The 23,953-nt window shown below is 33.9% G+C and overlaps 1 protein-coding gene across 2 annotated transcripts; it reads right to left on the minus strand.

The window, feature by feature from the left end:
* Positions 1-443: 443 nt before the first annotated feature.
* Positions 444-22,434, minus strand: LOC117314968 (probable nuclear hormone receptor HR3). 2 transcript variants are annotated; one of them, XM_033869084.1, is made up of 11 exons: positions 22,322-22,434; positions 14,905-15,000; positions 12,807-12,892; positions 12,061-12,202; positions 8,714-8,861; positions 7,587-7,783; positions 6,743-6,864; positions 5,520-5,652; positions 4,473-4,580; positions 3,910-4,026; positions 444-3,531 (listed from the first exon to the last, which is right to left on the minus strand). In XM_033869084.1, the coding sequence occupies exons 1-11, from the start codon at positions 22,338-22,340 to the stop codon at positions 3,272-3,274; spliced, it is 1,428 nt and encodes a 475-aa protein (XP_033724975.1). In that variant the 5' UTR covers positions 22,341-22,434; the 3' UTR covers positions 444-3,271. The 2 variants fall into 2 exon arrangements, with proteins under 2 accessions (XP_033724975.1, XP_033724976.1); XM_033869085.1 differs by lacking the exon at positions 14,905-15,000.
* Positions 22,435-23,953: the final 1,519 nt, after the last annotated feature.

A 23,953-nucleotide genomic window follows, 5' to 3' on the forward strand; every position in this document is an offset into this window, starting at 1 on the left:
ATGAATATTGGCTTGATTAATGGTTCTGAAAAGTTGCATCAGGCTAAATTTTAAACAGGATCAAAGCATAATTGATTCGTTAATGTAACTGTACTTGATAGGGTTTGAACAATGAAGATAGGTTTGATAATTGATTGATTCACGACTGTCAGAGTAACAGACAATCTGCATGGTACATGTACAGATAACATGGTATATAACACTCCAGAGCCCAACTCGATTTGCCCTCTTCTCGGAAGAGAAGCCTTCTCAGAAGATCGCATTCAGTTATATGTAAATCGAGTAAACCGGAAGAACATAACCCAAAACAAACAAGTTTTCCAAGTTTTCTCAAACACTATGACACAAACATGTGCATGTATGTGTCATAAATCCTTCTCTAGTGAAACTCATCACTCACACACTTAAAACATGGTCGCCGCCATCTTGGAAGATAAATCCTCCAGCTTCGAGACAGAAGAGGTAGAAGATCTTCCAGAAGCAGAAGAGCTCCAAATCGAGTGACCAGAAGATATATTCTAGAAGGAGAAGAGTGCAAATCAAGTAGGCCTCTGGCTACAACACTCTTCCATTGTTTCCTTTTAAAAGTAAGAACATGGGGTAGCTTTACATTTGTATGGCATTTCCCTAATGTAACCAGACAGTAACTGTTGGTAACAACTTGTGCGATCACAATAACATCATCATTTTAACCGGTTCCATCTACAGAAGTACATTTTCAGTAAAAACCTGTTTTAGTTCAAATAAAACTAGCATCTATACAAGCAAAAGGCGCAGGAAATGTAAATAAAACTGTTGAATTGTGCTAATATGGCATTTATAGTTGTTATATATAACGACATACCCTTTGCAGACATTTTGCAGACAAATATTTTGCAGTTGCCATTGTCGAACCTAGTTTTGAACATTACATTTTGCACTGCAACACCTTGTAAACATATTTACATATTCGCTGGATATTTATTTTTGTATCATACTTAATGACCTTGATTTCAATGAAAAGCCCCTGCAAAGATGACCAACAATACAATATTGTAGGTTTGTCTACAAAGTTTAGTGCCATTTATAAGGACCATGAATGCCATATCCATGTTTGAATATTTTGATTAAGTAATATTCACTGTCTTTCAATACATTGTGCGCTACAAACTAAAACTTGTCTGTATTCAGTGTTGGGGTGAAAATGTCATTCCAAATAGTACAAAGAATGTTTGAAAAATAAATTTTGAACTCTTCGACCTTAACTCGTCGTTAAATATGATTCTTCATGTCAAACAAATCCTAATTTTAGAATTCAAGATGTCTTTTCATAAAAGAAAACAATAAAAGATATATAAACGCTTGTAAGTGATTTATCATGCTGTAGTATTAGGGTTTCAAACCCACAAACTTTGACCTCCAATTCAAAACTAAATTGGAAAAAAAAATTATGACTACAATTAATCCCTGCAGACATTTAAATTCATCACAAATGTCAATGTATATATATAGGCAGCCCAATGGAAACAATACAAATTTCAATCACACGCATTGAAATATTTTTCATGAGTTCATTTTTTATTTGGAACCAACAATCAATTATGCCTTGTTAGCAATTTTTTTTTAATTCACACTATTTTTTTTCTTGGAATTTTTCAAACAAATTTTCCAGTAGAGGCAGAGATTAAAGATCAACATATATCCAAATTTCTTCATATGTACTTTGTGACATTTATAATTTTATGCAATTTAAAACAAAAAATATAAATCAACTGTTGATGAAATCTCATTGATCTTATTTGAGCTACAGAAAAAAAACAGCGTGGCTATGTAATGGGTGTTATGACACTGATAACACTGATAACAGCGTGGCTATGTAATGGGTGTTATGACACTGATAACAGAGTATAGTTTACAAGCGATGGGCTGCTGTCCTGATAAAACGCGACCTTAAAATACCTCTGGACGAGGTATACGTATATCAGCGTGTCAGGGTTAAGGTTAGCCTCTCTACAACTGCGGTCAAGATTCCATATGTTCAATCAAAACATATTCTTTTTCAATTCATAATTGATGATATTCAAGTCTTAGGTTACAAAAACTGTCCACAACATATGTTGTTAAGGGACAATGTATATAGCAGTGTGCATATTCATTTCTAGATTTATGTTTCTACATATCCAGACGGTATTCTTTACATTGGTAATTACTTCGTACTTTATATTAAGTTGAAGAAAGAGCTTAAATCAAAAGAAATCTTTCAAATTCAACAATCACATATCATGATAACTGATTCTGAGTTTGAACTCTAAAGTTTGTTAATTAAACTTTATATCGGAGACGTTAGCTCAAATTTCTGCCTGAATGAAATCACCACATATTCATCCATACAGCTTTTTCAGTAAAGTTTGGTTTTTATCAGGACCTAAAACATCCACTTAAGAAATAACCAAGACCTGTTTGTAGTTTGTAATTATCTGTGTTGGAGGGATAGGAGGCACTTAATATTTGATGGGTTGCAGGGTAAATCTCTGTTTTGTAGAATTCTTAATCCTAAATATGTTTCAATATTTGATGGATGTTGAGATCTCTGAAAAAAATGCCTCCCACAATTTTGAATTCGTCCTAGTTTTAATCAAATACAGCCGATATGAAATCTAGCCTATGTCGTAATAATGTTTTTCCACAATTATTTCTTTTCAAGCTTTATTTTACAGATTTTTTTCTTATATTGAATCCTCAATAATTTTATTGTCACCTAAAGACATGGTAGATGAAATGTCTTGTTAATGTGATTTTGACCAGCAGCAATTTTGACATGACATTATGAGTTTTACTGCAATTTTTGAAATTATTTCTAACATTTATACAAGGTAAATTAAAAACGATGAAATAATCTGGAATTGAGTACATCAAAAATTTTGACTTGCAGGATTGAAACCATAAAATTAGACTCTCCTCTCATTAAAACAAATTGTGGTTAAGGTGTATGGATGGGGTTTAACAATTTATACCACATTAAAGTAAAACAGTTTATGTACATAAACAACATATACTCCTACCAACAATAATACATGAATGAGGCCTCCATAATATAAATGAAATCATTCAGCAAACAACAATATCCTCCATGTTGTTTTCATAATCTTTTCCACAACGAATGAAAATAAGAACTTCAACCGCAATGATAAACATTGTCTCTGTTTCTGTAAGTTCCGAACAATGCTAAAAAATCTTTCACGTTCTCCCTGCAGTGTTTTAACAGAACAAAATGGTGGCGTACTAGCACAATTCAGGAATTATCTAGCCCTTCAACACTGAAGAGTTCCTTATGAAGGGCAGGAAACTCCACTTCTGGAGCAGACTGTTTGAACTTATTCAATAGCACAATATGTTGGGCACTTAGATTTTGAAGTGAGAAAGCATGTATCATCAGCTTATTTAGCAGTTCACCATCCTCTGTATGACTCTTGCCTATCTCCATCTTCAGAGCAGCCAGTGCCTTTTCGTAAAGTTTTTGAATGTCAGGTAATTCCTTTAGTCCTGGCCGATCTGAGAAAATAAATAGTTTAAACACTTGTTTAACCTAAAATGTTCAAGGGAGGTAATTCCTGGACGATCTGAGAAAATAAATTGTTTAAACACTTGTTTAACCTAAAATGTTCAAAGGAGGTAATTCCTGGACGATCTGAGAAAATAAATTGTTTTAACTTGAACAACCTGAAATGTTCATTTAAGGATGACCTCCCTTGGCTTTGTTCAACTTTCTCTGTCTGTATTCCTATGATTGGGTAAATACTTTACTGAAATATACCTTATTTAATGTATAAATGATGTATATATCTGTATAGTATGGCGTTAATAACTAAATGGATAAAACTACGCCAATAAAGGGAGGTAACTCTACACCAATAAAGGGAGGTCACTCACCCGGGCGTATCAACATGACAGCACTAAAGAGCGCCAATTCTGTTTCTGTAAGATTTAACATCATCAGCGACTTCACAAACTCAAAAATATTGTCTCTTAAATGGGTTTCCTCCTCATCTGAAATGGAAGTAAAAAATCGAATTTAGTATTTAAATCAAGATTTTTTTCGAAGCACAGCTAGAATCAATTGAAGAGCTCTGTGTATGAATTTTCCAAATATTATTTAAAATTCAATGCTGATTGCCCAAGCATTGTTGTTGTAGTTTCATCAGTAACTTATACAATAAAACTTCCTCCAGACAAACAGACTTGATACAAGTTTCTACTTTTCTTGAATTAAATCAAAATCCAAAATTAGGCTCGACCAGATATATCCTAAAACACTCTCAAAAATTTTGAATATAACGACCTATTTCCTCTGGTCCCATATATATCAAATTCATTATAAACAAGTGTTATTGTATATGTGATCTCGTCTTTTTTCAAATTTGACAAAAGTGAAGTGTTGATACATATGGAAACATTTCTACAGATAATATTACATTGTAGTCAGCTCAACTTACTAAAACCATCAAAGGCCTCTAGTGGTAAAAGAGTGTTTCCGAATACAACACTATTCCGGACGACATCAAACACTCTGCAACATCGTATTAATCCCAGCTCAAAACTCCCTGAAACAGCAAAATATATCAACTATAACTCAGAAATATTGCAATCCAAATCAATATCTTTATCATTTTTTTCATGGACATAAGTTTTGTTTGTTTTGTTAGCTGTGTTACTTGTTTATTAACACAGCTAGTTTTTATCAAAACGAATCAATAAACAGCTAGATATCTGAGTTTTAGGCATGATGAATAAATATTACATACGACACAATGAATAATATCAGGTTGTCTGTGTCCATCGCTCCTATCCAACTTTTTAGTAATTTTTTTTAATTTGAAACCCTTCCGTAACACCTGGTCTTATTCTCATCGTAATTTTTCAAGTCTCCACAAACATTTATATTTTCTTCTGGATTTGGCCCTCTTTGTATCTATTCTAAGCTAGACGTATGGTTTCGTTACGATGTCAGTATTTTCTGCTGTTATTGACAAATGTTTAATTCAGGGGACATCATGATGCATAAATGCCTTATTAAAAAGATTGCAAATGGCACCGGTGGAAAATAGATGACGCTGTATGTAGTTATGTCCAATGTTCATTATTAGAAATTGTCCGATAGTCAGATTCTACCCTTTTTTAAAAGCATACAAAGTATGTATCCTATAATATATACTTAAAAAGAATAAAAAACACGACACAGCAGCTAGCGCTTTCGTCACGTCTAGGTGACTCTTCAGGATTTCAGATTCTGAAAAGTCACCTAGACGTGACGAAAGCGCTAGCTGCTGTGTCATGTTTTTTATTCTTTTTAAATGCATATTTTTCGTCCGTAAGGTTCACCTTAAACTTTTTAACTTATATATATATATATATACATATGCACAGGTACAGGGGTATACATAGACATATCAGATATATTTATTCTAAATGGTGGGGAATTAAAACCTGTTTACCTAGATTTAATATCCTTTTGATATGCTATGTAATTTCAACCTTTTTACCTGCTTTTAATAACATGATCTGGTCATCCTGTGACAAATCCATGAAGCCTGGCACCATCTTGGCAAACTCGATGATTTGCTGCACAGCTATCGTAATTTTTTCAGCCACCTCTGCCCACAACTGTTTATGTGTCTACAATAGGAAAATCAAAACTTATTACATCTTTTACTTTCGACATCCTTCATTGATTCTTTTTTATAATATGACCATTTATTTAATGATTTTAGCCACTCTCCTTTTTCCTGCCCAGGTTGTTTATGGTTTACATTTTTCAGGAAGCTAAGATCACAGACCATCTTGTATTGCCTGGGTTGTATCCTAGAGCAAGATACAGCCATTTTATTCCATTCACTATGAAAAGCGTGTGACAAGAATATCATGTGTTGTATATTGGATTTGCCACTAGCTGCAGTTCTGCAAGGAGACCTTTGTTTGTTTAAGTTTTACGGAACATCGACAGCCATGGTCATTTAGGACCAAAGAGACCTGCCTAAAATGATTCTGGCTAATCACACAGGCTAGACATATTCCTATAATAATTTTATAATAATTCCCACCATAAAATATTGATGATTTTACTCCAGAACACTAGAAAATTATGTCACCTGGGGGTTTCTTTGTTTGATTTATGGGCCGTGAACAGCCAGGGTCATTTTGAGGCAAGGTCTCCTTGTAGTAGTTGTTGACTACCTCACTGAATAACATATATGAAGCTTGTTGCATACCACCCAGAGCAATAAGGGTAAATCTAGAATGTCGTATGGACACAACAGCACAGACCAGTCCATTTCTCAGCTTACCAAGATACACAAACCAACAAGGGTAGAGATCTGAGAAATTGCTTGAAGTCAAAGGTCAACTCGGAGCCCTGCTCCTAAAAAGATTCCTAATTTATTTGCTTCAAAAACCATAAAGACTGATTAGATCTCTAGTATTTTCTTTGAATTTTACCTTATTCTTAAATCCTTCTCTTTTTCCTATGAAATTTACAATATTCTGTGAGGCCATTATTCTTTAAAAATCATACCATATTCTTAAAAGCCTATTATGCTATCCAAAGATCTGAAATTGCTAAAAGTCAAGCGTCAACTGGAAGCCCTATTCCTGAAAATGTCCTCTCTTATCTGCTTCCAAAGCCATTAAGACAGATTAGACCTTTAGCAGTTCCCATGAATTTTACCTTATTCTTAAATGCCTCTTGTTTTCAGGCTTTGAAACTCACCATATTCTTGAAGGCCTCTAGTATTTCCAGTGTGGGGAGATTGGATTTCACCAGATCGATCTGTTCTTTACTATACAAGCACGTCCGTACATGTGCATCAATGATGGCTTTACCAAATGTAACTGTAATCACCAAACACAAGTTCAAGGTCATTTTTCCTCAAGTACTAATACAACAATGACAGATTAGTATGTTCAGGATTAATTACTCTGACTTTCAATTCTGACCTATTAATAGAACCAGTAAACTGACCAAATCTGGCTCTTATAAGGAAGACTTTGGAAATGTTTTCGACTGAATACTCGATCATGGTTTTCTCTGATTGAACATGTCAACTATAAGATGCATTTTATCAAAAAATTGTTAATATTAAAGACTTACAACACACAGTGACAAAATGGTCAAATTCATAAACAATTTTAGATAATTAAAAATGCAAATACTTCTCTGAACATATGCACAAATTTACTCATTGTGATGAATTCTTTGGTAGATATTTCCTTTCTGTTGATGATCGATCAATAATTGATGATTGGTCATTTGAAAAATTGTTATACTTGATAATGACTTTTATAAAAAAAATTCCCAAAACTAGTATATTAGCTCCATGACCAATTGGAAAATAGTAATGATGAATTATACCATAACTAGAAAATGTCCGTAAGACATAAATGCCCCCACTCAGACTGCCACTTGACACCTCGAAACAGTTTGGTGAGGATCACATCAGCAGTTACCGAGATTAGCTAGTTACACTGCATTAGGACGGGACGGGACAAACACAATATGACCCCATTTCATGGCGTGGCATAAAAAGTGATTCCCATCACTAGAAGAGGCTCACCAGAATCCATGAGATCAATAGCCCTGATAAGAGTCACCGGATGTGGAGTAGCTTGTGTTGTGGTGGGAGATGTGGTCGCCACCGTGTACGATGGTGGGTCGGAGGTCACTGGTGTCTCTGGTTGCGGCGTTTCCGTTGGCGACGGGAGACCGTACGTGTACCCGTTACTCGTATACAGATAATTTGGATCTGTGTATCTGAAAACCACAAGTTTTTATCTAAAGTAACACAATTAATGTAATAGATATTGAATTCTGTAGACCACTATATACTTTGTCAAATATATGCAGTAAGCTGGTAAAGACAGCATCCGACTTATTCCTCCATACATATGATTTATATTTATGTAGATATCTATACATTAAAGTGTAATATCCGATATAACAATCAACTGGGTATTTGATTGCCGATATCTTTATATTTATTTAAATGACTAGTGAGCAGCCATCTTGAACAAGTGCACTCACTTAAGTGCAAGAAAAATAGCTAAAAATAGAATGGAAAGTACGCTTTGTGACTAAGTGAAAACACACTGAAGGAATTATCTATAGCATGTGTGCATGAGTGGTCCTAGAAACCTATAACTACAGGTTTAGTACTGCCTTCCTGCACACATATTACACATGGATCAGCTCGTTCACACAAAGCAAAAAGTCACCTCAACTACTCGAATTTGGATCATATATTACCACACTTCACTGAAATACTTTGTAAAATAGAAGACATTTCTAATATCTAAAAGTAATTTATTTATTCCTGGATGATTACAGAACTAGATGATGCTCATTTAATTTTCACAAATTGATTTGTAAGTGACTTTAAAGAAAGATTTTTTAACATTTCTGGAGTTGACATAATTAAATATTAAGTTTTAATAATTTAATTTTTAATGAATTTATATTGATTTTTTGATGAATATCACGAATATCTTTAAAAGCAGTATCTAGAGAATTTGAAATATCACTGCTTGTTAAATTTGCAATTTCTTATTATACACGGACATGATCAGAGTGCAATCATTCAAGATGGCCATTCAAATAGTCCTTCAATGAATTTCATGAAATCCCCAGTAAATATTACCAACTATGCCGTATATGAATGCATTTTCAGTGTATGAGGTTGCGTACCCTGTAAATTGATTGTTGTTATTTGGCGAGGGTATGAGTTGTGTTGGAGACGCTGGACCATATCCATTTATTCGGTTCTGTTTTACAAAGTTGGCTTCATCTTCTACTTTTTCCCTTTGCTTTTTTGACATACGGCCAAACTTCACAGCTGAAATGTAAAAAGATGATTATAACACATGTATACTTCATTCTTTACCAAATATTCTGATTATGTTTCTACGGTAACGATACAGGGCTTTTTGTCATTTGTTTGGGAGGGGCTTTTTGTCTCTTTTTGGGAAGAAAATTGGAGAATTGGGAAGAATTTTTTCAGGAGTAAACTGCAAATTTGGGGAATTTGGCTTACTTATGAAATAATTTCAATTGGGAATGGGACCCATTAATGGTTGAACAAAGCCCTGCAATAAGCAATTCCTGTGATCTACTGTATGTAAATCATTCATATTTTGCGTGGGGTTTATTTTCATGTCAACATGCAAGGAGAGACTACCGCGATGTGAGTCTACCGCGAATCCAAATCCTTTGTGATTATTTGTATGAAAATAACACCTGAAACCAGGGCTCCACAAGCTTGGCAACCCGATCAACCATAAGTATGGCAGAGCGATAAGTATATTTAGGAACACAAAAATGGCAATTGCAGTTACACACAGGTTGAAAATATCATCATATTTCTACTGCTTGGGGAATGAAATATTTGTACTTTAAAAAAAAAGAGAAAAGAAAAATCATGATCGAAGTTCTATTATGTTTTATGTTTTAACTATCTACATAATGATAATGTCAGCCGACAACACATTTCATTCGTATTAAATCTTTGGTAAGTGAGGCTTTTTTGAGTTAAACTTTGCAGAAAGTTTACCCTGACTATATGTAGAATATATTTTCCTAACATCATTGACCACACAGCTAGACAATTATATAAACAATTATATAATCATCTAACTTTATCAGAAATTCTATCTAAACATAACCACTAATTGAGTTTAGAGTTTCAACCCTGCCGCTACGATAAGTGATGTTTGGGTATATCAATGGTATTGAATTAAGTCGTCAACTAGTGTTTGGTTACCCAATCGGACATGAAAAGGTAAGTGTGCCATTGGCCGGTCACATTTGGAATTCATCTGGTACTCAAATATCTCTCAACACCTCCATTTAGGCTCCGATTTAACACGAATGCCCTAGTTCCCCACTTTATTTTGACCCCACAAATGGCCGTTGCTGCTGCAATGTAGGTTAAATGTTTTTTTAGGTCATTTGTGGGGGTCAAAATAAAGCAGGTAAATGGGGCATTTCATTTCTGGCGATTGGTGCGATTTAAACAGGTACAGGGACATTCATGTTACACCAACATATTTCTCTTTTTCGAAACCCTTATCATAATAAAACAAAAACAGACAGAATCAGGGACGAACAGTAAATGTATGTCCCTAGGATAAGTTAAATGGACGTAAAAAAAAATTCCGTTGGTTTATTTACTTTGTTATAACACGTTGCAGTCCTTACACACTTAGATATGATCGCCTGTTATCAACAAGACCATGCTCACTGCAATTTTTTATCTCCAACTACTGACCTATAATCTTGCTATCTAGATGACTGACAACAAAAGTCACGTAATACTAGTACTCTTGCTCAATAAAAGATTTTTTCATTGTGTGTTCTTTTAACACACCCTATTTATAAAAACTTTACAAAAATAATTTCTAGCACCTGACATCACATTACAGTACATTCTTTAAGAGTACACTAGCTCTTATTCTAAATATTTGACATAAATAACTTTTAGGGTTGGATTTTTTTCTTTTTTTTTTGCCAAAAAACATTTAAACAGGTATGTATACTTTAACTTCTTCAATATATTTCATTCACCAGTAAATATAATTTAAATTTAAAATTTGAGCTTAAAAAAAAACAGGGACTTATCTAGATTGTACTATTACATTTCACATACATACTATTATTGCTTTTTAAATAGGTCAGTTTTAAAATGGAAGGCATTGACTTAGATGTCACAGGCTTCCAAACTGGGATTAGTGGTCAGGTGACACACTTGCCTTTCACCTAGGTGGCAGGGATTCAATTTCCCCAATTGGCATGAAAAGGTATGGGGTCACCTGCCTGACCTCGTGGGTTTTTCCCAGAGAACTCCCGTTTAATTTCTTCTCACATTAAGACCTGATGTGCACTAGTACTTTCATCAGGCCAAACAAGTGTAACCAACATGAGTTGATATCATTTGTTTTGTATATGTGGTAAAATAAATAAAGTTTATATTCCAAACTGAAATGAGTTCTGCAGTCTGGATTTCACTTTGATAAAAAAGATATCTCAATGTTTTTGTTTTGTTCATCTAATAAGATTCATTTACAATATAACAACTTTTTTTTTTTTGGCTTTGATGTGTTTTTTTTATAGCTAGGGATCAAACCTATGTGAAACACCATGCCACTTGATAAGCCCCGGTTACAACAGGTCTCAAGCTCCTCATGCCCTGTGTTAACGACCTGTAAACATGAGTTGTTTGGTCTGTGCACACATACTTGTATTTTATCAGTAAATATATAACCTTCAAACTTTTTATCAGGATTTCTTATCAGACAATCTAGACAGTAAGCAAGCTGGTGTTGAGTATCCAAGGTCATTGTCATTTACCTGTACTAGGGCAAGCTGACTTATTTTATCGCCGAGATCTATATCATATACGTAACAAGAATAAATACTGTAAGGTCAAGGTCGTCTACTTATATTAGCATAGGGCGTGGGGACTTTTATATAGTGCTCATATATACTACAAAATAGAGTAAATACTGCAAGGTCAAGGTCATCTACTTAATATAGGGCAAACTGACTTCTATATAGTGCTCATATATACTACAAAATAGAGTAAATACTACAAGGTCAAGGTCGTCTACTTAACATAGGGGCAAACTGGCTTTTATATAGTGCTCAGGTCAGGATAAATACTACAAGGTCAAGGTCACCTACTTAACATAGGGCAAACTGACTATTATATAGTGCTCAGATCATGAGTAAATACTACAAGCTCAAGGTCGCCTACTTAACATCGGGCAAACTGGCTTTTATATAGTGCTCAGGTCAGGGATTAATACTACAAGCTCAAGGTTGTCTACTTCACACAGGGCAGACAGACTTTTAAATATATATAGTGCTCAGATAAACTACAAAACATTAGGTACTGAAAATTCAACACATCGTAAAGCATAAAAGCTGCCGAAGTCATTGCCATGTATATAACATGTAGTACTGGGTAAATCGCTGGCATATACCAACAATGAGTTATCTCCCTTGATGGAAATATCCTGTCTTAAGTGTATACCTACCATCTCTCGACATGCCTAATGCAATACACTTCTGTAGCCGACAGTATTGACATCTGTTTCTGTTTACTCTGTCAATCACACAGTTTTTATTACGGGGACACTGGTAATTCACCGGACCAGCCTGGCTTCGTCGGAAAAATCCCTGAAAAATCAAACATAGATATCAATATTATACTGCAACTGCTAGCATTAATTTTGGTCATTCAAAATATCTCAAAGATCCATATTAACCCTTTCACCCCAACTGACCATATTGGACTTCAAATGATAAATGAATGGCAGAGTCCACGTAAGTTTCATAGGGTTGAAAGGGTTAAAGAGATATGTCCCGCTAAAATTTCTCAAATCGCATAAAATCTGTGAAAAATCAAAACCAGACATTGATACTTATACTGCAACAGCTAGATTTTGTCATTAAGAAATATCTTAATGGTATATCAAAAAGTTATCTCCTTGCCAAATTTCTCAAAATTGCACAAAAAGTTTTGTCTGAAAACTCCCTTAAAATCAAAACTAAATATTGATATCAATATATATAGTCTGCTAGCTTTTGTCATCAGAAACATTTGAGTGGCATGGGGTATCAAAAGATTTTTCTGTAGGAAAACTTCAAAATTGTGGAACAAATTCATTCCATGTACATGTGATAACCTTGTATCTTGCAACATGTAAATTAATTATCCTATTTATCTTGGTTACCATACAATTGGTACATGTGACATTTTGTCTTAATTTCCCAGACGTACCTTACAACCTTCACATGTAATTACACCATAGTGTACCCCCGACGACTTGTCACCGCAGACCTTACAAGGGATCACCTCGATCTGGGCTGTGAAAGAAAAAGAAAACTGGTTTAATCCACAGTCATTTATAATTAAAATAACTTTGAGGTCCCAATCAGCTGATCACCCTACTCAAGGGCAGATAACTCATCAGTGATACTGACCCTATAAAACCTATTACAAGATTTGTCTTCATAAGGATTCAAGCTGCATGTCATATATATATATATATATCAAGGGGCAAGAGATTCAAGCCAAGGTTTTGTACAACAAAGTTAACAAACACAGAAAAATTGAACTTAAAAATAGGTTTACACTCTACAGGTATATATATACATGTATGCTGCTACTTACAACATGAAATACATGCTATCTAACAGCTATATATGCTATTTTGCAGAGACTTATCTCGTATAAAGTAATTAAAAATCATATTCAATCAGGTATATCTTGATATTCTCATATCATCATGCTTTTTTTTTCAATTATAAATTTTTTTACTTACCTTCAATTTAGAAATTTCAGTAATAAAACCAAATTCATGTTTATCTTTTTATAATTTGCAATATACTGATCTGTTTACATCCATAGAAATCATTTTTGACCAATTTGATATTGATCAATTAAAGAGAAAATTAGCCATACAAATTTCTCAGTTGAAGGCTTTTAGCAGTGTTCATTTTTGCTGATGCATTGTCTTATGGTAGCTATTACTTATTACTATGACGGAAAACTTTAAGTTGATGTGTCAACTGTTTTTTATCAATTCAAACTGTCAAAATGAAACTAAAGTGGAAAAGTAATTGATGTCTGGTCATAAAACATCCAGCATCATAAATATGTAATTGGAGATAATAATCTTGTTCATACAAGTTTTCTTGTTTGTCATCATCGATAGAAACGAAAACAAGAAATTTCAAATGTCGTAAAAACAGCATTCTCGAAATTTAAAGATATTTTGATCATCAAGATTACTAGGCAATAAAAAGGACAAGTTTTGTGAGTAGTAAGCAACTTTGGAAACCAATATGAGAATTTGGATCAAGGTTTTTTAAATGTAAAGACATAAAGTAAAATGTTAGCAACTAGCCCACAACAAAGTTTTTACAGTCACAAAATCAAAGGGAGGTAACAAATTACTCTTTCCAAGGAAATTTAACTGAAATTATTAAAGCAAGCTATGTACGAATACATATGACTTCTGAAAATGTAATTGACAGATCCCTTGTAATCATGTACTATAAATAATGATAAACAAGAAAAGTTCTGAAAATAAAACCACGGCAAAACACCATGTTTATGAAATACGATTCCAATTAATTGTAAAAATAAAAGTGCAAAAATTAAAGGCATTACAAGCAAATATATATGTGTTGGATTAACATGTACTCATGATCAGTAGAAAAGAAAATTTGGAATAAAAAATGTCTTTTAACTTCATTAATAGACCAAATTAGTCTCTGTATGTCAGGGCTAATCAACCAGATTTCAGAATGTACATTTGATATTTTTTTGTTTTACAACTGAAAACAAAATGTCTTTATTTCCCAAAATTAAGAAAAATGAAGAATATCTTCCAAATTTTCAATGAAATATTAATTACATTATCATAATGTATGTAGGCACAGTTGGCTACTTGAGGACTATGAGGAAGAAACACTAGAACTGCATTTGTGGGACAAATTTATGTAATTTGCTCAAATTTAAAATTTGGCTGTGTCGTCATTCGTATGTCAAAGAACAGTTCATAAGTCTCATACAAGCTGCTCATTACCATGTTTTGAGATTTCCTTTCACATATTTTTTTTTTATTTATTTCTGAAATATCTCAAGATTTACATTGGTCCAACAAGAACAACCTGATTTGATCATGCAAAGTTATCTCCCCTTTTTGATTTTTCCCCCTTTCTTTCGACAACTTAAATAACATTTTGAAATGGCCACCTCACCTGCATTGCTGCAAATTTAATCATCCTCGGTGAAAAAAAAAACATGATTTCCAATTTGCACTTCTCAAAACCTGCCCTTTTTTCGCATTGAGTTTTATGAAGGGCCCTACCTTTTCGCTCATTCGTCAACTTAGCCCCCGAGGCCGAATCGGGGATGTGCTGCATACTAGCTGGGCTGTACATATGTTCAGTGTGACTGGTGTGCTCTGAAAAAATTGTGGTTATTGTCTACAGAATTCCCACATCATCATCAGGTTACAAGTTATATTTGTTAGAAAATTCAAAATTGGTTAATGTCATAAAATGTCATTTCTGATATAGAAACTCAGCACCAATGCGTCATTATATTCCTCTGGTCTGAAAATTAAATATAGTGTAGTTAACTTGAATATGTACTGGCTATGGTCAAGTGGGGATGGCTATAATTTTTTTTTTTTTTAATTTTTTCTTAGGAGGGGAGGGATGTTTAATTTAGGGGGATGAAATTTTGCAAACAGGAAATCATCAGAATAATTAACAGAAAACCCCACAGATAAATTCACGGGTTTACTATCACAATTCAGAATACCAAGAATACCAAAGCATTTAATTGGTAATAGTTAGTAATCAATTAATTCTAGGCCTGAAAAATATTATAAGCCCTGGTGTTTCCACTAAATAATTAATTAGAACCAGATACTTTTCCTATCATTTTCAAGAATTCAGATACTTTGAAATTTAGATGCCTCTCTATATGTAGACTGCCCATATATATATTATATAGACTAAACAGCATAAACAAACCGGACCCGGCCCCAAACCACAGATTTTCTGAAATTTTATCAAAAATATGTAATGATTGACCCAATGTATCTTTATTAAAAGAAACTCAATTAAATTTTAATCAGTCCAAATGCTAAAAAAATATTGCCAGAAACAAAAGATTTCCTCAGTGGAAACATTATGCATTCAATATTTTTTATAGGCCTTTATGAAATATGTATTATCCATCGGTGCACAATACATCACGATCATATTCATGTTAACTACATATATATGGCACTAGGGCAGTGTTAATTAATGCATACGTGTTGTACACTCAGTAGTATCATGTGACAGAATAAATTAAACAAGGAAACAAATAATTAAAAATATAACAACAACAAACAGATACAAGGGTATATATTTATATCTACAACAAAATACTTAATATATATCAAATCACATCTATCACATGCACAGTAAAAAGTCTTAAAATGCATTAAAGTTCCTGTCAAAATAAGAAATGTTTATTTTACAGCAATTGTTTAACATCAAAATAAATCATAGACTTCATTTGTTTGTTTGGGTTTTTATAGCCTATCAAATGCTAGAGTCATTTATGGGGCTAAACAAAATACTATTATTTTATTTTATTTGAGTTTAAAATCAGATCAAAATGTTCATTTCCTGGAAGGGATGAAGTACTTGTAATAATTTATATACATGTATGAAACATAAACAATATTTACGGTAAGTATGGCAGGAATTCAAACTACCCAGCGAACCTGATGTTACCATGATCGGGTGGCCATGGCGCAGTGAAAACTCCCACCAGGTGGGTTTTCTCTCGGTACATATACTCTTGTTACCTCCTACAACAAGACCCTGTATATGCTTCTATCCAGGCCAACAATGTTATTGATAAAAGTTGGAATAACTTGTTCAGCAATTGTTATAAAATAAAGTTTACATTTTTCACTCCATGATCATGAAAGTGACTATCCTCATGAGAAACCCACACTTTTTCTCACTGGTTTGGGATGGGCCTTTTTGTCTCAATTTGGGAAGAAAATTGGTGAATTGGGAAAACATTTTCAGGAGTAAACTACAATTTTTTGGGAATTTGGCTTTAAAATGAAATAATTCCATTTGGAAATGGGGCCCATTAACAGCCCCATAAATTAAGCCCTCAGAAAAAGCCCTGCTATGTCATGATTGGTTGATGGGGCAGTCTAGATCTATGACTAGCTATATATATACTAGTGGTGTACGTATAACGATTCATTGATGTATTGGACCAGAGTGTTGCATCAATTGATTGTCTATCCTTGAATTGTATCATGATACCTAAAATATCACAGTTACCTCCCTTGACCAACGTTAAGCATACAATAAGTAAACAACATGGCAGACAAAGAAGGTGTCCATAAACAAATGACTGCTCTAGATCTGTTGACTAACTTTAAGCTGCCGGTTGATTATTTCTTTATGTAAAATAATTTTATATCAATTTCTCATACACAACTCATGCAACTTAATAAATGCTATATCAACGTGTAGACATCACATTGTAATTAGCGCGATGGAATGTCAGCTGTTGGACAGTTCTTCAGTTTCTCGTATCACAATCTGCATGTTTTGCAGTCTGGGGTATATAAATTACTCACTTTCACTTTCAGAATCACTGTAATTGTCAATGTCAGGCTGACGATTTGTTGCGAAACGGAATTCTAATAAGGTTTTATTTATCTTAGAATGGTGCAACCTAATGTCAAGAACACACCAGGCATGTTTTGGGACAATCATGGTACTTCCAACACAGATTTGCACATGCTAGCTATATCAAGAATGACAGCTCGATTCTGATTGGACAACAGCAGTACACAACACTCAATGGAAATTTGCCTACTGTAGAGCTTTGGAAATGTAACCATGTAAAACATCACCGAGGGACAAGTTTGTAGGCTTTGGCTGACTTGAAAACACAAAGAATATTGCCCTTACCAAGTAAACGAATGGGACATTTTAGTTACAACTGCACAGCACTTGGTCAGCTAGAAGAAGCAGAATTGTTGCAATTTTGCATCCTAGAAGCAACGCTGTGACATGTTGGTGACCTCGGATCTTCACGTGAGATTACGATCGATGCGGCTCTCTAACCAGCTTAGCTATCACTTCTCCCAGTATATATTGTCAGGGAACACAAATGAATGAAAATTAAATAGATCTAGATCTATGGTCATAAGTTTACAAGCATGGTGCACGTGGTTATCTGGATAGCAAACAGGCAATAGGAGATCAAGTTAGTTAATTATGCCAACTGATTTTTTCCTGCATGTTTTTGGGGTTGATTAAATATGCCCCATTCCTAATTGACATTTGGAATTTTTTTATGATCATTTGAAGTTAACACCTAAAAATGTCAATTCCCAATTGATCACTTTCACCTAAGAATGAATCAAAATTAATCACACTATCCCAAAAAGGAAAATGAATCCTGATTTGTAATCACTCAACCTAATATAAGTTCATTATATTAACCCTTTGGCTGCTACGCGTGGCATAAGACACAATGATAAAAATGGCTGTCACTGCAACACTCACCAAAAGACATTCCTTGACCCAGGAGTTTTCAAAATGGCCCACACTGCTACACGTGCCGAAAGTTGTTCCTCGACTGGGAGTTAAATTTTCAAAGGGCAGTTGATGAATCATATCTCCTCAGTCTCAACATGATAAAAATATTTTTAAGCTTATGATAATTTAAAAACGTTACTTTTTGTTACATATTGCATATAATTAAGATCTGTGAGCCATTACTATACAAATCAATGCAGCAGCCTAAGGGTTGATATTGTGTTAACTAATTAGTCAGCAAAATTTAAGAGTTACCAACATAGAATATTATGTCATTATAATTAAAAGCTTAATATATGACCCAATTACATACGATTAATATATATATATGAGTAGGCTGACTACTCATATAGATTAATTATATGTAACTGGGTCAATTGGATCAATTATATTCAGTTCTACTAACCCACATGAACCATTTTCAGTTTTTACCTGCTTATGTACATGTTTAACCACAAAAATGACTCCATTCCCAATATGCATTTTTTATTCTTTCCCCAAAAAAAAATGGAAATTTCACAAATGATGTCCCCAGATTAAAACTTCTAAAACACACACAAACAGATAATGGCAAATATCACACAAATTGGATCTAGAATCAAGAAAATGTCTCTAAGACATAAATGTCCCCGCTGCCACCCTGAAAGTTGAAACACAGTTTTGTAATTATAAGGATCCCATCAGCAGTTCCTGAGATAAGCTACTTACATTGCATCGGGATGGGAAGGGGCGTGACGACAGACATGGGTAACACTAAACGCCCCTCCCCATTTCCTTGGTGGTGGCATAAAAGAAGGGACAGATATGATCAATGGTCAAAATTTGTGTGTGACCAGTGTTTTTTTCAGGTAATTTTTTCAACAGCCTATGCCTTTTCCATTGGGAAAATAATTGCGGTGTTTGGTGAATTTGGAAAAAATAGCAAATAATGACAAAATACTTAAATAAGTCAAAACACTTCATTTACTGGCTTTTCTAGTCTGCCTCATGATATGAAGAGTCAGTAGCAAGCATCCTGGGTTATTACTTAGACTACAAAACAAAGGAAGTTTTCTTGTTTTCATCTTGGTGTTTCACTACGGACTCTCTGAAACGCTTGCCTGCATGTCATTTGTGGAAAGCGCAACAGTGATCAGGATTCGAGTTACCTCCCTTATACCGTTTATACGACTAATTGAGGCCAACTTGCCTATCGCGGAAGTAAATTTGTCAGTCTACTGTTCATGTGTATGATGATCAACTATCGTACCATAATATTCATATATTCTAGGAATGAAATACAATACAGATAACCAGATAGAAATTCAATACAATTTTTTTTTTTTTTTAAATTGGGAAAAATGATGTTTCAAAATTGGGAAAATACAACTTTTTTTGGCCAGGGGAAACAGCCTAAAGTCGGCTGTAGATCTGGCCAAAAAAAAAACACTGGTGTGAAGCGAGAATTTACAGTGTATCATAAATTTGGTAATTATATATAAAGCGTATGTCAATCATACATTTACATCCATGAACAATTTGGTCAATACATATTTGATTGGGTCAAAAGGATCAATATCTTGAAAAAATTATACAATTACTTGCCTACAAATACACATTTATGAAAATCATTTTTTTAGTCACATGACCTAATGATTTGTTTCTACATGCGAGTCTTGGGTCATGGGGAAGGGACATTTTTGTCTCATATTGGGAAGAATTATAAGAAATTTGGAAAGATTCTTTTAGGAGTGAACTGCACATTTTGGGAATATGGCTTAAAATTTTAAATTGAATTTGAAATAATTATAATTGGGAATGGGGCACATTAATGGCCCCAAAAAACCCTCATTATCAGAAAAATCCTTGCAATTGTACTGTAGATCAATGACAGTACCCAGATATGTAGTTAACGTGTCATGATTAATCGTAGGTTTACTGACCTACAGTATTGTATGTATACTTGTATACATGTAATATAACTGGACAGATGTACTAGCAGCTTGGTTCAATGACCTTCATGTTGATATACAACATGTGCTGCATTAGATCAGACTGCAAAATGTTGCTATTGACAGATATTATAAAACTAGGGATTGGCAGGTAGTACTGTACAATATTCTGTAGATTTGGACTGAAAAAAGCTCTGAAAAGACATCTATTTTAACCAACTTAATAATTTGACATGGGTATACCCTTCAAACATTTATATAATAATGACGGGAATCTGTTGAAACTTCCTTATCGATTATCAAGTTTTACAATTTGTCTATCCAAGAGTGTTCGATTAATCTTTAATCGTAATTCTTCGGTTTTGAATTTTTTTTTATTTTCCTTTGTAGTGCTAACTTTGCCATTTCACTTATCTAGACGCTTGCATTTTATATAAATTAAATGGCAAACACAATAAAGCGAAAGATTTTTCTCACATGTTATACCAATCAGCTGATATTCTTTCATTAACCATGATGTTGGACATTTCCGACAAATCTTGATAATAGATTTTTTACTCAATTAGACCACATGTACAACTATAATATATATTATATAACTGTACTTTGGCACATGCAAAGACCCATAACAGGTCATTATGGCCCGATACTCAAATTCTGACAGTAAGATATATATATAGCAGTTAAGTGACATTCCAACATTTCCCAGCAGTGTTCATGTAGAGAAAAATTATCATAGCCTTTCAAACAAAAGAGTACATGTGGGTTGTGACAAATTTTTTTTCATGAAAACAAAAATTTGCCCTCCTGATTGACATCAAATTATTGACAAAGAATAAGGAAATTGACGTTTGTTTTGTCAATTAAAATTTGTCATTTATCAATATCATGCTGTGTTTGTGCAAAATTTTCAATTAAAAAAAAAAAGGAAAATAAATCTACTAGCTAGACTTATCATTTCTCGTCAATGACATTTACTAGCTTATGACAACTAAGCTTATTTTTGTGTCCCTAATTTGTTTACCGTGCCATCAAGTTTTTTTTGTATATATATATAAATAGACGTATTGATGAAATATTTTTTGTATTCAAATAAAATGTCTGAAATCTACTCTGATGGCTCGATATAATAAAGTACTACTCAAAACTACAGAACACATTATAGAAGATATGTCTATACAAACTATGTATGAGGATCCTGCAGCTATTAATCATTAATGCAAATTAATAACTTTCAGTTACATTCAGATATAACAGTACAAAGAAATACTTGACACCTTCATGCACTCAAATTTCGCTGCTAAATGCATTATTGGTTCGATTTTATCACTGACAATCCATAGTAGGGTACATTCAGTATTTTAACTCAATAGATTTGCTACTAACTTTTTTCTCTCTCGGGGGAGAAGAAGTCCATTATATAGGCCTATAGCCTGAACCAACACCCATAGCAATTTTGTATACAACTAGAAATGAAAGAGAACATATCTGGTTTCCTACTTTTTGTACAAGTTCTCCATTTAAAATTCAGGGATTCATTCATATTTACAAAAGTGTGAAGGGTGCTTTAAATTTCAAGCTTTAGATAATATCGTTTTCCTGAACGGTAACGTAACTATCAATTAAAGGCTGTCCACCCCTTTTTGAGAAATGGACTAGTCGAATCTAGATATCAAAGTTCACGTTTCTCCCTTGCAACACTCCGTAAACATAGCTTTCCATAGCACATTTCCGTGGGGTGGTGCAGAAAAATACCATAAAATTCCGTAATATCAACAATCACAATATATCTGTGCATAGAATTAGGTTTATTTCGAATCCACGAATGCGGAATATCTGTATTTTGAAGGGGGTGTGTCGTTTCGCTGTGGTCTACGAAGCTAGCAAACCAGCTGACTGCTGGCTTGGGCACCCCCACAGGAGAATTTTGTCGAGACATACTGACTATATTCTGACGGTTTTCCACAACTGATAGACAATTATACATACTAATTACATCATGCATATAAAAAAGGAATTATTTTCTTGCATTTCGAGCAGAACATTAAAATTGCATACATGTATATGCATAAAAAGTGCATTTATTTAGACGGAATATACACACATGGCTACGGACATTTAGCGCCATTTTTCTTCGGCACACGTCCACAATCTTGAAGAAATATCCGTACTGGTGTGTCCAGTTCTGGTTTCTATGGGTTTACAATAGTATACATACCTTTCATATTTGTTGTCATAGCTTGACCTCACATGCATGTATCTTCCCCTAGAAAGACCCTAGTCGACCTAAATAAACTGCTTCTCGGATAGTCAACATCCGTACGGGCTAAAGTTCCAAAAATAACTTTTGTATTAATGCTAGCAGGTCACATACATTATCGAGAGCCTCATTAGCATTTCCATTTTCTACGCTGATATTTTTTATTCCGTCTGTCTCACGACTAGACTGACAAAGCATAATTTTGAAATGTTACATTGAATCGAAATGTTATTTGGGATTTAAGCTACGGGAAAGGTTAGTCGAGAAATCACAACGTGTACTTGGCACTATTTTCTGTGCAGTAATAACTGGAGCAAGTCTGTGTGGTTTGGTCGGACATCCGCTAGATGTCGCTGTTCGCGCACATTGCATGCCAATCAAGAAATACGTAGAAAGTTGACTACTAATGTAATGGTTGTGTATTAGGGTTGTTCGGTCGGTCATCGAACCCGGAGGTTATCGGGGATCATTCTACTTATCAAGCATTGTATATTTCCATTGTTGGTGTTACGGTTTCAGTGATGCGGATGTTAATATCACCGACCTCAGTTAGATCGTAATGTTACGACCATTCATATAAATATAATATTTCTTATTGCTGATTGATGGAGTGCGTCCTTGAATTTTTGATCACCTGAAGTGTTGAGGCTGATGTTGGTTGTATTTTCATTGTTTGTTTGGTTTTATTTTTTTTATTTTCTATTTCTTTTCATTTGTTTAATTATTTATTTTAATATATTCGGTCATGAGAATATATCGCTCTCAGCTTTATTGATGTATGCCTCAGCTTGAATTCTGTACAGGAATAAGACCTGTTGATTTTTATTGTTATCTAACCTGAGGCGGACACTTGATAAGATGTACCTCTGAAAAGCTCGAACATGATCGCGCAATCCTAAATCCACACGTGGGATCTGTTTTCATTTGGGTTTTTCAGTTTCAATCACAAGTTAAATCTATTGATACGAAACAGGATTTCAAATACATCAAATATGCAGCACATTTACACATGTCTACACGTGACGAAAATTAGAGAAGAAGTCGTTTTTTGGAACAAACTTGAACGACACTTATTTAAAACACCTAATAAAAAAATAGATACTATATTTACTATTTTTGCCACACTTTGTCCTAAGAAATAGCTACCTATAATGTCGATATATATACACGTTGGTTCCAAGCCTAAAGTATAACCTCACAAAAATATCGACCATTTTTATCAATATAACTGTATGATGTCACTGTGTAGTAGTAAAAAAAACATCAAACTTTCGTTTAGCTTGAATATTGCAACAGATTTGCAATTTTCGCATGTTGGAAACAGGTAGGATTATTTGTACTACAAAAATGAGTTAACGGAAAACAATCCCGAATATCTCATTAATCATGATTATAACAGTGAAAATAAAACATTAAAGGTATTTTTTTAATTCTTTCATTCAACTTGAGAGTCTTTACTCTGAAAACTGGACATTTATATTGTAGATCCTAGGTTTGACTTAAAATATCACGTGACAAAAAAGTAACATGCTAATTGCAGATTTTGTATATTATTCGAAGTATATTGATATATTATGCGTGCGCGAATGG

This window comes from Pecten maximus, chromosome 17, assembly GCF_902652985.1.
Source record: "Pecten maximus chromosome 17, xPecMax1.1, whole genome shotgun sequence".
NCBI lineage: Eukaryota > Metazoa > Mollusca > Bivalvia > Pectinida > Pectinidae > Pecten > Pecten maximus.